This window comes from Anguilla anguilla, chromosome 15 (genome assembly GCF_013347855.1).
Source record: "Anguilla anguilla isolate fAngAng1 chromosome 15, fAngAng1.pri, whole genome shotgun sequence".
In the NCBI taxonomy this organism is placed as follows: Eukaryota; Metazoa; Chordata; class Actinopteri; order Anguilliformes; family Anguillidae; genus Anguilla; species Anguilla anguilla.
Window position 1 is genome coordinate 20860826 of NC_049215.1, and position 17861 is coordinate 20878686.

At 42.7% G+C, this 17861-nt stretch overlaps 1 protein-coding gene across 1 annotated transcript; it reads left to right on the top strand.

Annotated features, from left to right (window-relative positions):
* The first annotated feature begins 859 nt into the window (after positions 1-859).
* Positions 860-17810, top strand: tgfbr2l (transforming growth factor beta receptor-like). Its single transcript, XM_035394503.1, has 7 exons — positions 860-1071; positions 8572-8722; positions 10989-11191; positions 11896-12755; positions 13097-13238; positions 13863-13990; positions 14407-17810. The coding sequence occupies exons 1-7, from the start codon at positions 1029-1031 to the stop codon at positions 14647-14649; spliced, it is 1770 nt and encodes a 589-aa protein (XP_035250394.1). The 5' UTR covers positions 860-1028; the 3' UTR covers positions 14650-17810.
* Positions 17811-17861: the final 51 nt, after the last annotated feature.

Below are 17861 nucleotides of genomic sequence, written 5' to 3' on the forward strand. Positions count from 1 at the left end.
TCATACAGAGATGAATGTCGCCTTTCTTCGCAGTTTTATGCAAACTTGTTACAAAATTTGTAATAATAATAATAATAATAATAATAATAATAATAATAATAATAATGTTGTTATTGTTAAATAGCAACTGTGAATTATACTTTAAAATAGAAATCTAATGCTTTGACAGTTTGTCCTTAATTAACTCTCAGTCGCATTGTTGACGAATTGTCTAACATATAGGCACTGTTGAAACTTACAGTTTTCAACGATTGACAACATATCAAAAAAAGAAGTCGAAGAAAAAAGAAAGAATTACAAAACACGCATTTGTAGCCTATATTTTAGACCCATTTCACCCCAAACTGGTAAGATTTACTGCCTCCTACATTTGGAAAACACTATTAAGTTCTTCTCACTGAACAGATGGACAAGGAAGAAGTCCATGCTTTATGTTACAGTTTAGACCAATGATAATAAGAGCGTCGGTTTAAAAATAAATAAAAACAACAACAGCAACAACAACATTGTTATTATTATTCTTATTCTTATTCTTATTCTTATTCTTATTCTTATTCTTCTTCTTCTTATTATTATTATTATTATTATTATTATTAGTATAGGATATTCCGTAAAGTCTGTTTTCGTTCATTACAAGGTTTCATGTAGGCGTAGGCTACAAGAGTTTAAATCTTTTATCCTAACCTTTTTCTTTGTAATATCAGGAAAAAAACAACTGAAAAAAACATAACTTTTGCTTTTCTAAAGTGTCCAGTCTCACGGACCTATCTCTGTTCGTGAAGACGATATTAATGAACTCAAGTTCCTGGGCGGGCCCCTTCGCGCAGCTGGATTAGAAACATCTGGGTCCGCCTACACAGAATCTCAGCCAAAGACTCCGAGTCCAAGCAGCCCATGTTAAAGTGCATTTAAGTTTAATAAATGCTCGTTCATCGCTTTCTCTCATACACGTTCTCAAAAAGGGAAAAGGAGAGGGGCCGATCGACAGGTTTTGAACATTTAGTGCCGCTGTTGATTCTGTCAAGAGAATGGGGCGCTGCTCAGTCGTAACATCTGTTCTTCTGTCTTTCTGTGAGTATCCAAGTGGCTGCTTTACCCGGACTCCACTTTTAAAGTGTCCATTGTTTCCACTATACTTCGCGAAGCCATAGTCTTGTATTTGGTGGGGGGAGAGGCGACTTTTAATGGGATTACGCTTGCAACTGAATCTTGTTTGTTTTCTCCTCGTGAAACACTGGTTTCTTTGGTTCCTTTTCAGTGTTGTAATTAATAATAACAGCAGCCTACTACATGTAGCCTAGGTGAGCATGCTTTAACATTTGTGGATACACCTCTGGCTATTTTAGGCTATCATATGGAAGAAGGTGACTAAAAACTAAACTCACTCCTTATACATTTCAAATACTAAAGCCTAAGTGTTGTATTTCGGTTACGGTTGTGACGTAAATGACACTTGTAGGCTTCCCATGGAAAGCATAGCCATCCATGTAGTCTGAAACACACATTATTAAAACTCAAGTGAAATGATTATAGCAACGTGAGCATTAAAAGCAAACATAAAGCTGGCATTCTGTAAAACGTTTGCACATAGGTTGCTGAGGCTACTTGAGTCACTTTAAAATGAATCGCCTTAAGTTTTTCGCAATGTCTTGTTTATTTTGAATTAGACTTTTAAATACAGTTTTAAATTCTGGCAATGTATCAACCGACTGCCTTTATTTTTATCTTATGCATCTGTGTTCCACAATACCTTGTCGTGCGGCACGTGTTATTCGAGATTGTTTAGGTTAAAAAAATATTGACTTTGATTCCTGTAGGCTATCGCAATGAAATAGGCAATGTGGCACTTTCTTCACGATTTTTGCCATTATGTGTGGCTGCTCATGGGCAGGTTAATTAATTAAGACTGTTCTTATTTTCACCGATGAAATAAGTTTAAATAGGCGACTGTGTTAACATCATCATGTTTGTATGTTTAGGCAATACGTCTCTTATGAGTAGTCACAAAACCAAAGTATATGCCCCTACATACTGTAGCAGTTTATTTACATTAGTTGGGTGCAGTCATCTTGAGCCAAGCTGGTTTTTAGTATCAGCATCGTGAAATTCTGTTTAGAAGCAGTTTATTGAGCCCACCCTGAAGGATATACAATTTTGTGTGATTGCCGTTCATTTTGTGTGTTTGCGGGCTTCTCTGAAATTTTGTGATAAATTATTACAAGGTACATATTTTGTCTATTCTCCTTTAACAAATGTTAACTCACTGTGCAAACAATTGGTCAGAGGTTGACATTATCCCACTAGTCTTTCATCTATTATAGACTTACAAAAATGGGAGAAGGAATACATACTCACAACAGTTCCCTTATGTATGCTGGGTCATTTAGTATGTAAGTAAATTGAAGAATTTAAAGGAATATTGTAGAACCACAACATGTCCCAAAGCTCCAGGACTGCTGATAGGTATTGTATGAAAGTTATGAAAATGCTGTAGGGTTTACTTTTGTGCTTTTGTTTGTGAGTGTTCTGACTGCATAACATTTTTGTTGATTTCAATGCTAATTCTGAACATCAGTTTCAATCACACTAGTAGATGTGATGCTGTGGAACCATCTAAATGAGGCTGTCCACTAAATTTCAGTTCATTTTCAAGTGCAATTATGCCTCATTGGTTTTGTCTGGGCTTTTAAGTTCACTATATTGTAAATATTTTTTTTCCTGGGCGCAGGGTGTTGTTTATACTTGGATTTAGGGGAATATAAACATTTCAAATCAATAGAAAACAGAGCTGGAAATGCATGTTAATTACATGGATATTGAATGGGGCTATTTATCAAGAAGATCTTTGGAAACAACAAACACAAACTGAACAAGATTCAACAAACAGCATGGCCCCCTTTCCTTCAAGCCATTTCTGGGCTTCTATAAGATCTAAATGAAAACAATCAGGATTCAATCTGAACACAAATGCAAAGGCACGGCTATCCAACAGCAGGCAAATGCTTATCTGAGCATTTTAAGCTAATTTAATCATTCACCGATAAAATATATCATGGCAGGCTATGATTTGTTGTGCAATAAGAAGGTAAAAAACACCATCTGCTAATTAAAAACAGGGTTTCTTCTGTAAAGATTAAAGATGCATTAGCCAGGCACCACATCAAAAATGTGACTGCCATCTGCAATGGAAATTTACAGCAGGAAACAAATCTTGGCATTATGATCTTTGCTGCATGTTAGCTGAAGCCCTTTTCAGCAGTGGGGGGGGGCACCTGGGGTCTTTTCAATATGACAACAAGGTCAGGAAAGCTGAGTACAGAACGTAGTAAAGCCACAGAGTAAAAACAGTGGGCAAAAAATGAAAATGGCTTCCCCACCAAACTTACACCATGCCTGAAGATGTTTTGTTTGACTGATGGTGATCAGTGAAGAACTTTAAGACAGTCAGTTCAGAGGTGGTCATATGTTCTGTGCCTTAACAAACAGTAGCACTGTTCTTGAGACAGAGGAGCTATTTGGTAATCACCACCATGGACAGTCCTGAAAGCAGTCATGCACAGAGTCACGTTTCTTGTTATTTGCTCTGCCTTGCTTTACTTGGGAGCGTCACCATTGTCTGCCCTCTTCAATCAACTAAACTTGATTGGAAACTCTCTGAATTCTGTAGCATGTGACAAGCTGGAACCCTTTCAGCACAGTCATCAAGTTTTCTTCCCAAGTTTGAAGGGGGGTGGGGGGGAGATGCTGCACTGTACAGCGATAGCAAAGCATTAATGATTTACCCTCAAGTCAAGGCTACACTACACAATGGGAACACTGTAATGACCCACATGTGTAATATGATGCTAATGGACCATCTCCGTTTGAATGAGATTTGATTGGCTGTTGTTCAGAGGACAATGACTCTTGTATATTTCCCTCACTGGTTCAATTAAACATCTGTCAGGCTACAAAAACAGCCGCCATAACAGAAATGGACAAATATTAGCTGAATCAGGCAAATAAATATAAATTATATGGGTATGAGACAATAGCCTTTTGCATCGACTTTGGTGTAAGAATGAATTAGTCTCCTGCTGTGCTTCTGGCTGGTATAACTAAACCGCACCAAAAGTAATGTAATAAAAGCATCGCTTTCCTGCAGGGGAGGCTGTTTATCTGTGTGTCAAGTATCGCACTCCTCCCCTCCCGCTTCAGCTCCAATCACATTCTCCAAACAATGAAAATCCCCAAACCGCTGCAAAAAATCATTTATGGAGTTGTAACTGTGTTTGTTTTTTATGTGAGGTGGGATGGGCGTTTTGGCAAGGCCTGATAATTTCATTGTGATCTTATTTATTTATTCAGGAAATGCTTTCCTCTGGCATGCTGTGGTAGCAGAAAAGTTAAAGCAAGTTGCATCAATAAGGCCTAAATGATGATGGTGTGCCACCTGCTGGCTATCTGGGATTACTGTGCTTGATGGGGCAGCAGCTGATGAAAATTGCACTCTTGAATATTTAAGCAATATTTAAGATGCTGACTGTTCTATTACACTGCATTAAAACTGTGGGGATGGTACCTATTGTTGACAAACAGAAGTTCACATATATCTCTTCGGGTGCTGTAAAAATGGTGCTGCACAAAATACAGAACAGTAGTCTGTAACTACCCAGTTTGTTTGAATATATTCTTGTTTATATATGCTTACCGTGTCGATAAAATAACTGCAAATTGATTATTGCAACATATTCCTTTACCATACAACAATTTTTGTGAGCAACCATTGCATTCTCACATCCCAGGCAACATCCCACTCATCGCTGCACCCATTAGCATTAGCAAGTCCACAGTGTACTTTAGTAGGATGCCAAAAAAATGACATGTACTTAAACAGTGTTTTATGGCAGGACTGTCAAAATTTGGCCAAATTTCAGAACTAAACATATTGGATGAGATCTACTGGTAATTTTCCCCCCTAACATGCCCCTTGGATGGAGAATGCACAAAAAATCAAATTAATCACAAAGGCCCTAGACACTAATGATTAAACAGAAAAATAACCAGAAGCTACCTTTTGGCTGTAGATTGTTAAAGTGTGCAATTTTTCCCCTCTGTAAATTAATGGATACAAGCAAGATGAAAATGGCGCTCCAAGATGTTTTGTGTATGGTATTTCAACTGTAGATTATTGTTCCTTCTTGACATCCACCATCTTAGATAATATTTAAGTAATTACATGCACACACATGCATGCACACGCATACACATGCACATACATGAGGGCACATGCATTAATTCACAGATATGTGCGCAGCTACACACGCAATCTGGCCTCACGTTAGGAGCACACAAGGAACTGGAGTAAAGCTAGCTGAGTTGAAAAGCAAATAAATGCAAGCAAACATCTCAGGGCCTCTTGTAAGCATGCGGTCACTGGGTTTCCCAGAGGCACAGAGGGGCAGGACTTTAAATCTGGCTTTGGCAGAAGTACTTCTGGCTTTAATTTATTTCTGGAGCCCTCACTGCTGAGTTTAATTACTTTAAAGTTTGTGGAGGGGGGTTCTCTCTCTTTCTCTCTCTGTCTCTCTGTCTCTCTGTCTCTCTCTCGCTCTCTCTCTCTCTCGTTTTGCTTATCCAGCCTTTTAGTTTCCTTTCTTTTTGTCCTTTTTTTCATGGTGTATATTTTGATGTTGGGCATTGGCTAACATCTGGAAGCCGTTAGGGAAATGTGCGTACTGTTTCGTTCAATGTTTGCGCAGCTTGGTTAGTTTGCCGCTCTCCCTACGTGAAAGGCCTTCATCTGGCTTTAATCAGCAATTAGCATGTTGTGATGTGGCAGTCACTGTGCCGGCTGATTTGGGAAACGAGAGGTACAAGGCGTGGAGAAGGCGTGCTCTTAAAACAGCGTCACCGTGGCCGTCAGACCACAGCCTGTTCCATCCTCCTTTAGATACACAAGCACACACAGGCCCACATGCGTGCATACTCGCGTACAAAAACGCAATGTCAGACACGTGATCCCGCACAAATGCACTCCTGTGCACCATAAACATACAGACACACAGAACACACCTTCATACATACAGCCTCTCTCTTACTGTACATACGTGCATTCTCTTTCTCTCTCCTCTTTTTCACTCTCTCTCTCTCTTTTTCTTTCTTTCTGTCTCTCTCATACATGCACACACACACACACACACACACACACACACTTTGAGCTTTGAGGCCTAGCTGCTTGGTGGGGCTTGGTGCCTGATGTACTGGTGGTGACTGCAGTTATGATCGCTCATTATCATTATCGTTACCGGGACCATCAGCAATATCATTATCACCATTTTCATCATTACTTTATCGTTAGCAATTTGCCTCCACAGTCAAAAGTAACTAACAAGCCCTTTGGGGTCTATTCTCTGATAAAGGCTCTGGATGTGAGCTTGTGGAGAATGCAGGGAAACCTTTGAGTCTGAAGCAAGATTTTTAAAAAGGGCAAGATCGCTCTGACAGCCATAAGCCATTATTTTAAATCACAGAAAATGTTTTTTTATTTTTTTTAACCTCAGTTTCTTTCTGTTTTACAGTGCACATATCAGCACTGAAACACCACCACCACCCCTTTTATCTTTTCAATATTGAATTTGTATTAAAAGCAGTGACAAGATAGCAGATGGTCAAATTAAAAACAACAGATAACATCAAACACATGTGGAGTGGTTTAAGTAAAAAAAAAAAGATTTCCTATGTGAATCAATGATTTACTGCCGTCTTATTTTTGTGGACAAAATAGCTAATCATGTGTACCTTTTCCTAGGCACTGTTCAGCTTAGAATCACTTTCATAAAACTGATAAACATAATTGTACTATACACACCTGTGGAAAACAGAGGTAAAACAAAAACTGTGTTTTCATGTCAGTATTATTCATTTATTGTCTTTGTGTGAAATGGTTGATACTCCTATCCTGTGGTGGCAAATGTATAAAAATATTTTAACTTGATCTTGGTTTTTAAAAAAGGCATTTATTTTGGCAAATTCATTTTAAAATAGTATTTAACATAACCAGGGTACTGTAATGGACTTACTACCCTGGTCCCAGTTTGAGCTTGAATGACTTTACTTACTTCTGTTACATGAGTAATGCAACAACATTCTCTGGTTATGTGCATTGTTACATTACCTACCTTGTAATGTCGCGCTACACATTGTAATGGCATGCTAGTCATAGTTTGCCAATTATGGTTTTGCACTTTGCTGCACAAGTCAAAAGATGTAAAACACAGAACTGTGGAAAACTATTCATTCTCTACCTGGTGGAAAATCCAGCTACCAGCCTACGATGGAATTTAGCTGGAGCCAGCTTCTATTCCAGCTGGATACCATCTGGAATTTGGTGATGGTCTGTTGTCTGTACCAAGTTGGCCCACCAGCTGGATGTGGACAACTTGTCAGTAAAGTTATCTCAACCATCTTGTTGCCAGCTTGACCATCTCAAAATCAGCTTCATACCAGCTGGACCAGCTTAAAACCAAACTGAAACCAAGCTGCAATTCCCACCAGGCTATGGAACCAGCTCAACTGCAGTCACACTCTTGACTAGATACCAATATTTTACCTTACATTGTCATTTAGCGTCTATGTATGTGCTTATATATTAACATTGAGCTTAATATGCTTTTGACATGTAATCATTGATGCATCAAGAGAGAGGCTCTTAAGAGTATTCAAATATTTTTTTATTTTTTTATCCCCACCACTTTCTGTTTTTGGAGACACAGTAAAAGTAATCTGACTGTTTGTTCATTCATTTTAAAATGACAAAATGACAAAGGAATTCATCTCCCTAAACATACCAAAGAATATTTTCTCAACAGAGGAGGCAGTGTGTGTTTCGTGAGCTTAGAGGATGTTTACACTTCTGCACATTACGGGAAAGACAAGAGGTTAGGAACAAACTGGATGGCCTACTTAACGGCAGTCCAAGTCGCAGTCCTTTTGAAGGCATTTCCATAAGCCAAACTAGGGGCAATTTATCATTATCCTCATTAGCTAATGTTTTTGTGATTATGGTTAGATGAATAGTTCCTTACTTTTCTCATCTATTAACCGTTAAACTTCCACATACGCCCCAATGAACGTGGCCAGAATGTATCCGAATTGCTACAGTATCGCTTGGCAGTGGACACTCCGCTCTTTCTTGTAAATGAACACTCTGTGGCAAGAGGGCGGTTATTATAGCAGGGTTTGGCAAGAGATAACGTCCCTTTAGGAGTGTCTCAGTGTTGCTGTGGTACAGTAGGCCCACATAGTCTGTCATATAGCAATGCAAACATCTCAAGTTCTCCTTTTCAGAGAGATATTTACAGCGAAATGCATGAATGCTCATTTGCGTCAGACGTACGTGGCAGTGGTGATTGGTTATTTTGTGATCAAGCCAAGAATGTGGGACTGCCTGTCCTCCCTACAATTAAAATCATTTGTGCGGTCAGTGTTCATCCCGAGCAGACTGTATGGGTAGCTAATCCATCTTATTCTAAATTGCTTGACATATACTGTTCTCTTCTCTTGACTAATACAAGTATGCCTGTTTTGCAGATGCTCAGGCCCTGGCATTTACAAACATAAGGACCAACCTGTGCAGGTGGTGTGACTACACGGTCCCAGTGTGTGAGGACAGCGTGTGCTACAGCAACTGCTCCTTAAACTCCTTCTGCGTCCTGTCTGAGGAGATCTGCGTGGCTGTATGGTAGGTAACTGCATCGCGCCAGTCCCTGTGCCAGCGTACACCAAAACACAACCGCTGCAAGCCCTGTAAGGGGTTCCCAAGGTTACAGTATGCGAACAAGAACAGGGCACTCTAGGCTGGTCATTTAGCCTGCTGTCAAGACAGGGTTAACACAGTGCTGGATATTCTCTGTTTTGAATGCCTTATTTGGCCCTTTTTCCTGCCAATTTGGAATGCTCAATCGTGTGTATATGATTGCCATATGTAGAACACTCTATAATGTTTGGGACGAAGACATCTCTTTCCTTGATTTGGCCCTGTACTCCACAATTGGAGATTTGTAATCAAACAATTCACATAAATTCACATAAATTTGAAGTGCAGATTATCAAGGGGTATTATTCTACATTTTGGTTTCACCATTGTAGACATTACAGCACTTTTTATACTTAGCCCCCCATTCCAGGGCTCCATAATGTCTGGGACATATTAATGTTACAGTATGTAAATGAAAGTAGTCATGTCAAGTACTTAGTTGCATTTTTAAACTGCAATCCAAATACCTCATGTTTATCATATAAAACAGTCTGAGCTTGAAATTAGTATTGATCCCAGTGGAAAAGTTCAGGTGCCAAGAAATAATCTCTGGGCAGCGTGTACAATCATTTCATGAATATAGGACGTTCTGATTTGATAAGCCATTGAGGAGCATTGTAGAGACTAGTTGAAACTAGCTGAATCATCACTGTTTAAAAATACAGAGTTCACAGGGCAATGGCCAGCTGGTAACTTATGAGGGGTTACAGCAGGAAGCAAACAGGAAATTGGCAGAAAACCTTTCCTTCCACACTAATAAAGAACAAATGTTTAATGAAATTCCAGGCCCATCAAAGGAAGGATCTAATCTGGTTGAATTTAGAGCAGAATCTTTTCAGAATCTGGATCCATGTCTTAGCTGCTATGAACCTCGTTCTGAGGAGAACCCACCTTGATTCCGTTCCACACACCACCAAGATCATTTACTCACACATTCCTGTGCTGGTGGCCACAGCTGGTGGCCTGTCCATCTCCTTCAGGCAAGTGATATGATTCTAGTTAAAAACATGTCACTGTTGTTGTTGTGGGTGTATGTGGGTGTGTGTATGTGTGTAAATATATATATATATTTGTATATATATGCACTCATACAACAACAACATTTTAGTTTATATTAATAAAAACAAAAAATTGATTGTGCAATTCTGTAACATTTTTGGGGTGCATGCCAGTCTGCATGTATAGACATAATTGGCAAGCTGGCCCAGCGTATCCAGGCTATTTGGACAGAATGAGCACAGCATGAAGCCTTCTGGGAGCTGAGTTTCACTCAGAGTGCGAGTGGACAGAGGGGTCAGGCTGGAGTCCTCAGTGGTGAAAGAGGACACCTGGATGCTGACACTAAACTGTGGGAATGAACGGGATGGAAGCGCTCCGGAGCGTGTTGAAGCCAGCAGTGACCAGGAGCCCAGAGTGGTGGGACACGGTCCGCATGGTTCCCCTGGGAGGAGGGTGGGGAAGGAGCCAGGGCTCTTCTCCTATTAAACATTAGAGCTTAATGTTCTCCCAGCATCGTGCCAGGCTAGCGTGCGTTAGCGACTGTCGTCAGAGAGAGGTACACCTCTCCCATTGTACTGTGTGGCTTGTGGGAAAGAGCGCTGGAGGAACGTATGCACTTTCGCTGCAGTGCTGCTTGCGCATGTGTGGGTGGCACATTCTGCGATTACAAATTGGAGGTGGGAGGATTGTAAAAAAAGGCATGTTTTCAATTACAGTACATTGAATGATTCATAGATAATCTGCAAAGAAATCTAGCACACACACACACAAACACACAGATACACACACACACACGCACACACACTCACTCACACAGGGGCGCCCCAGGTCTCCCAGTAGCCTCAAGCTCAGCTGTGACCCCAAAGAATGTCCTGGTTCAAACATGACCCTTATTACATTACCGCACATTATTTATACTGTTAACAGACTCCCTTAACCAGGGTGACTCACATAGTTTGCATTTTTTCATGTAATCTATTTAAACAGTTGGATATTTACTCAAGTAATTCAGGTTAAGTATTCTGCTTGAGGGTTTCCACGAAGCCCTTAAAATAAAACCTGGGAAATTTTGTGGGCTTATTTTTAGCTCGGTTCCGAGTCCCCCGCTAATTTCGGAACGCGCCGATAAAACTGCACCTTTCCCACGCTGCGGCCGTCTAACTCCGCGGTCGCCCGCGTGTGCGTGTGACAGGAAGCAGGACAACGACAGCGTGAGCGTGCGGACGCTCTGCCACAACCCCAAGCAGCCCCTGGAGAACGTGGTGCTCTCCAACTACTCGTCGCCCGAATGCGTGATGGCGCGCCAGCCCGCGGAGGAGGGCCTGCTGTTCGTCTGCGGCTGCGTGGAGGAGCCCGAGTGCAACGACAAGCTCATATTCGACAAGGGCCCCAACGGTAACAGCGCGCCACCGCGCCGTCGGCGCTTACCGTGAGACGTCACTCACTCACGCTACACTGCTGATTTACCTTTCAGACCTCATTGTCCAGAGCAACTTACACATATTACGTTTTCACACACTATCGATCTACACAGCTGCATGTGAGGTGGAGCAGTTCATGTCATGTATGTTGCTCAGGGGTGCAACAGCAGTGACCCACCTGGGACTTGAACCTACAACCAGTAAAATAAGTAATGCCTACAACATATCACTTAAGAGTAACAAGGCGTACTGCAAATATGCAGCTCTGAAAAAAAAATTAAGAGACCACATCAAATTTCCAGTTTCACAGTTTATGGGTATGTGTCTGTGTAAAAAATATGGGCTGGTCTCCATTTTTTCCAGAGCTGTACAAGCCATAATAAATACATTACTATGATCTAGAAACACTTACTGTCATGGCATTAATTGTCTTCATCCAACTCTGTGCAAACCCCACCTGTAGACTGCGTGTGATAAGAAGTGCTGTTTGACGTCATGCGGTTCGAAGCGCATGCTTGCCTGCGCTGTCCAGGGGGTGGCAGCGGGGGCTGGAACAATGAGCTCTGCTGAGGAATACAATGGATTACAATGTGGGAGAGAAAGGGGAAACGTATTAAGGCGGGTTGTATCTGTAGAACGGTTCTGACCTGCTTCCCCTTGCGTGTGCCTGTGTGTCAGGGTTCTCCAAGCTCCGCAGTAAGGACGTCGTCCCCGTGGTGGTGATAAGCCTGCTGCCGCCGCTGCTGGTGGCTCTCTTCGCCACTCTTGGGTTTTACCTGTACCGCACCCGCAGGCCCAGCAAGCAGCCCAAAGACTGGGCCCCCAAACGCACCCACTACCAGTCCCTGGAGGCCCCTGAGGGCCGAGGGGCCAGTGGAGTGCCACCCGGCGACTACCGCTGCAAGCTGCTGGGCCCCGGCGACGACGCCAGCTCCGAGGCCTCGTCCGCCCGCGCCAACTGCCTCAACCACAACACCGAGCACCTGCCCATCCAGCTGGAGGCCCTGGTCGGGAAAGGGCGCTTCGCCGAGGTCTGGCGGGCGCGGCTCAACCACAGCGCCGCCGGCCAGTACGAGACGGTGGCGGTGAAGATCTTCCCCGCCGTGGAGTACGCGTCCTGGCGAAATGAGCGCGCCATCTTCTCCGACGCCAACCTGCGGCACGAGAACGTGGTGCAGTTCCTGACGGCGGAGGAGCGGGGCGGAGCTGGGGGCGGGGACGGCGCGGGCCCCGCCCCCAGGCAGTACTGGCTCATCATGGCCTACCACGGGCTGGGGAACCTGCAGGACTTCCTGACGGGGCACGTGCTGAGCTGGGCGAAGCTGTGCGCCATGGGGGGCTCGGTGGCGCGGGGCCTGGCACACCTGCACAGCGACTACGCGCCCTGCGGCACGCCCAAGGTGCCGGTGGCCCACCGCGACCTGAAGAGCAGCAACATCGTGGTGAAGAGCAGCGGTGAGTGCGCGCTCTGCGACTTCGGCCTGGCGCTGCGGCTCGACCTGTCCCTCACCGTGGACGACTTCGCCAACAGCGGACAGGTGAGGATACCTGCCGGCCTCAGTGACCCAGTGCAACTGTGTTTTATGCCGGGTCACTTAAACAAAGACCAATGATCAAAAAATTAAATTCAGAATCAACAGTAGCAGCAACTGATTTCTGCTGCTATTTTTTGGTCTGTATTAAGTTGATGGCAGTGTGTTTGTAATCTGTATATATCATTGGATGTGTCTGCAGATAACTGAGAATTTTCATCAAAATGGAACTAGGCGAAATGTGCAATCATATGAAAGAAGTTTAAAAAGGACAGGGCATTTCATGATTGTTTGTCCCAGGTAATTTCCCTGGCTGGTGTGTGCATGTGTGTGTGTGTGTGCATTAGGTGGGGACAGCACGCTACATGGCACCAGAGGTACTGGAGTCCAGAGTTAACCTGGAGGACCTGGAGGCTTTCAAACAGATGGACGTTTACTCCATGGCCCTCGTCCTGTGGGAGATGGCCTCCCGCTGTGAAGTCATAGGGGGTAAGACTTTGTGGACACCGCTTCATAGTGTATGCTGTTTATCTGCACTGATTTATATTTGTGGTGGTGGTTAGATCTTCACTGCAATATCCACACACAACTGTATATTTTAATCCTGTAGGACCTGATTCTGCTTCAAGGAGTTGTGGTCAATTTCATTTCAATCTCTGTTAACTCATTGAAAATTTCTCAGAAAATGGCAGAAGTGAAAACGGAATTGACCTCAACTCTGGTCGTCAGAAGTTAGGGTTTCAAACCTCTTTCACTTTGCAAGCAACTGAGATGGGTTAACCTCACTATGGTCAGGTTTGACAGACGTGCATGTTTGCCCCCTGGAGGGCAAACCAGTGTATAGCATGGTCTGTTTTCACTGTTGCATTAAGCCTGGGGTTCAACAGAGTAGTTAAGATACAAGCCATTAGACTAAGCCGGATGGACACGCTAGCAGCAGTAGCAGTATTCAACAATTAAAACACTTTATTTCTTGCTGTAGACGTTAAACCACATTATCATTTCATTGCTTGTGTTGAGGCTCCCCTGGGTTTCCTCCATGGAGCCCCAGGTAGTATTGATGAATACTACAGTCTAGCAGTCTGGTATAACCAGTGGTTCTGGTTCTGGCAGAGGTGAAGAGCTATGAGCCGGCATTTGGGTCGAAGGTGTGCGAGCAGCCCTGCGTGGAGAGCATGAGGGACCTGGTTCTGAGGGACCGAGGCCGGCCCGACATCCCAACCAGCTGGATGACACACCAGGTAGAGCCCCGCTCGTCCCAGCCCAGAGAGCCAGGCTCAATGCAAACATGCTACTGATGACTGCATTGCGATGGAGACATCTTATTACTCACTGTGGTGGGGTGACCAAGCCTGGTAAACTCATTCTGACACTTACTGTAAGTATAGAACTAGAGAGCAAAGAGCACTATGTGACATCATTTTTACCTTCATAAATCTTTTGGAAGATGGCAGGAGCAAGTGAGATTGTTCTTTAAAAAAGCATAGTACTTCTGGGAGTGGAGATAATTCCAACTGAAGTTTGCCAGAAACTTCTAAATATTTCAAATATCCTTCACTGGTGGGGCCAGTCAAAAACATACACTATAACTGACATAATGTAAAAATAAATAAATAAGGAACAGCCTTTTTGAGTGACTCCTCTTCCTCCCGTGCAGGGGATGAATATCCTGTGTGCCACTATCACCGAGTGCTGGGACCATGATCCTGAAGCCAGGCTCACGGCCCACTGCGTGGTGGAGCGCTTCAACAGCCTGGCCCAGGAGGAGGGGAGACAGGAGCTCAGCACTGACAGTGACCAGCTGGGTCCCCCCGCCCCGCCCACTCCCCACCCCCTGGGCGAACCCCCCGCCCCCTCCACAGAGGCCGACGCCCACAGCAGGCCGGTCGCTCAGGTCTGAGGGCCGTTCTCCCTCCAGACGTTATAGATCTCCCGTTGTTAAAGGAGCTGGTCTCCGCCACAGGTTTTATTTCATGTTTTGTTTATTTGTGTTCCGTTTGGTCTTTGCCTTGCGTTCGTTTTGATGGCCATCCGTCATTTACTCTTCTAAATTTTTCAGTGATGCTCGCTTGTCTACTGTGGAGGTAGTGAGGTGATGTTAAGTATTTTGTAAATCCCCAAAGTGCTTTAAGAAAAAATGAAATACATATGTTCTTTGTATAATTTGCACTATTACAAAATTGAGAAAAACTGTCTAATTGGATTTAAATTAGACAGTTTATATTCATTTTAGGTCTCCTCAAGTTGTATTTAAAAATTCAATCAAACAGTTGTTATATCTGTGAATTATATTGATCAAATATGATTTGCACAGTGATATATAATATACATACAGTGATCTCCATAATGTTTGGGACAAAGACATTTTTTCCTGTACTCCACAATTTTAGATTTGTAATGACACAATTCATGTATGGTTAGAGTGCAGATTCTTAACTTTTATTAAAGGGTATTGGGGGGCTATATATAAAAAGTGCTGTAATTTCTACATGGTGAAACCAAAGTGCATGAAAATACCTTATAATGAGCTGACAATGTGCACTTTAACCACATGTAAATTACAAATCTAAAGTGGAGTGGAGTTCCGAGCCAAATCAAGAAAAAATATAAAAAATATAAATATAAAAAAACAAGAGAAAACAGCATAATGTAATCACTGGATTGCTGTATAAATTTTTCTTATTTAAGGTTTGTTATATTTTCCCCTCAGAAGTATTTTCTACCTGTATTGAAATTATGTCTGCACTATTCGCCTGATGTGGCAAATATGTTGCTTCTCCAATATCTTAAGCCCAGTGACATTCTTTAAAGGTTGTGTGAGCTTCCCAGTGTTGGTTCCCATTAGCATAGCATCTAAGAATACAACAATGATTCTTTTCTCCTTTCAATTTGATTAATCAAGGACCCAAAATGAAAACGGCGTGTTTGTCGAAGGAAGCGCATTCTACAGACTGTGGATAAGTGAGGCTGAATGTGTAATTGATAGAGGAAAGCGAATTGAAGACTACATCACTGTTCCTTGTTAATGAGCATGTTTAGTGTAGGGCCGCTTTCAACCTGTGCCAACTGTAAGCCCTGGGGAGGGCACATCAAATGTTTTTCAGCACTGGGAAATGTTTCTCAGGAATTCCAACAGCAACTCAATTTTCCTGTTAAATCTACAACCTGGGACACATCCCCCTTCAAAGCGGTGTTTATTTTCACGATACAGCATTAAAAAAAAATTAACTCAGTTATCTAAACTCCAATTTGAGTTTGCCTCCTAATTACAGAACACCTGTGACTGAATTATGATTCATTTGGCATCATTTTTGCTGAATATATTCAGAATTTATCTGGTCTGTTGACAACGTAGCAGCACATATCAGTTCTGCACAACAAAGGTCTGTAAAGGAATATGTCAAACTTCAAAAAGCTTTAACTCAATCATTTGTCACAGAACGTTCTGAAATAAGGGCACATCCAGGATTCTATTTCCAGACATTAGGCCACAAATAATTAAATCTATTTGTCTAGTCTAACCAAATGAATGGTGGCCTTGTCTTTTTAAGAGCAGGTCTTTCATCATGACAAACACACTGCTTTAATTTGTCCAAGTTTGTAACAGGGAATTGGTTTTGTGCAGCAATTTAGACATTACATTGATCTATCCGAAGAACAAAAACACCAATGCAATGAAATTTCACTCTTGTTATTATTTGAAGAAGCTAGAGACTTGTTTCCAAGACCTGAGAATGACTCAAAAAACATTTCCCTCCAAATAAGAATGTCCAGTCCTAACTGCAGGCCCATCATATTGCACTGTGTCCTTGGCACATGTATGAGGTGGTCATGCGAGCAGGCTGCTGCCACTGCTTTAACCATTTTAATCCACCATCTGTGCTGCGCAGTGGCTGTGCTGCATGACAGCGCAGCTGAGGCAGCTGAGACAGCTAGCGCAGATGACTGCAGGCACCCGACTGGAGTCACTCTTGTGCAGTGAAGCACACAACACCCTGCTGACTAGAATACTCCCTCTTTGGGCTCCACTAACAGTCATTGCTCATCCTCTCGAGGAACTTCTAACCCCAGTTGGCATGGGAACAGGATACAATCTGGATCCGGAGATCCTGAGCCACATCACTGCACTGAAGGAAAAAGCGGCTCTCAATCGAGGGGTGGGTCTCTCCACAGTGCAATCCAAAGCCATTCAGACATGTATTTCCTTGCAAGCTTGTATCATTATGAACTGTTAAGAACCACTCATCTATGCTACTGTACTGGACAGAGGAGTCACACTGTATATGACAAATGAGTGTGAAGCCACAATCAAGCTTATTTCAAATGCACAGCTGGTAATGAATTATCATTCTTCCATTGAAATGTCCTGCATAACTTGCTTTAGGCCAGGGCTGCCTGGTATTATCCAAAAAGGGCCGATGTGGGCACAGGTTTTTGTTTTAGCCCAGCACTAAATCACCTGTTCTACTTACTGAGGTCATGACCGAAGACCGTGATTAGCTGTTAAAAAGGTGTCGTTGTGCTGGGCCAAACAAATACCTGCATCCACACTATAGCGTACGACTTACACACTTATATCATACACTGTTTGGGTGTAAGCGTGTGCCATCATTCAAATTCATAAGTCAGTCCCTGTAAATGTTATATTGTTAAAATGTGCTGTGGAAGGACCTAAGAAACAAATGTGTTTGTAATGTAATGAGAACTCCTCCACCGAAAAGCTTTCTTTCAAAGGCACCTAGTGCCACAATCTGTTCAGCCCTGCTTTCCTTCTCATCTTTGTAATATGAACAATGTAAAACCCAAGGAAGACTTGTGGTTGGACATGCCCCAGAATGATAAATCGGCCACACACCAGGGCAACTGAATGTCCTTACAATTTACAACATCATTGTCTCTGTGCTTAGATACGTCTCGAAGAGACCAGCCCCGTTTATATCAGTTCATTTTACTGAAAAGAGGTTGAAGCAAGAGCAATGTTCAAGCATGTGTTTGTAGATATTGTGAACTGGTGTCACAACTGTAAATTCTGTGTATATTTTATAAACTGTTCATGTATCACGCTGGCCTTTTTGTCCCTTTTCTGGAACCCACTATAACACACAAATTAAT

What these genes read in the sequence shown, in the direction of transcription:
- tgfbr2l (XM_035394503.1), top strand. Translation starts at nt 1,029, where the DNA reads ATGGGGCGCTGCTCAGTCGTAACATCTGTTCTTCTGTCTTTCT. An exon ending in GAGATCTGCGTGGCTGTATG is followed by an intron (nt 8,723 to 10,988) that starts GTAGGTAACTGC and finishes TGCGTGTGACAG; the next exon opens with GAAGCAGGACAACGACAGCG. An exon ending in ATTCGACAAGGGCCCCAACG is followed by an intron (nt 11,192 to 11,895) that starts GTAACAGCGCGC and finishes CCTGTGTGTCAG; the next exon opens with GGTTCTCCAAGCTCCGCAGT.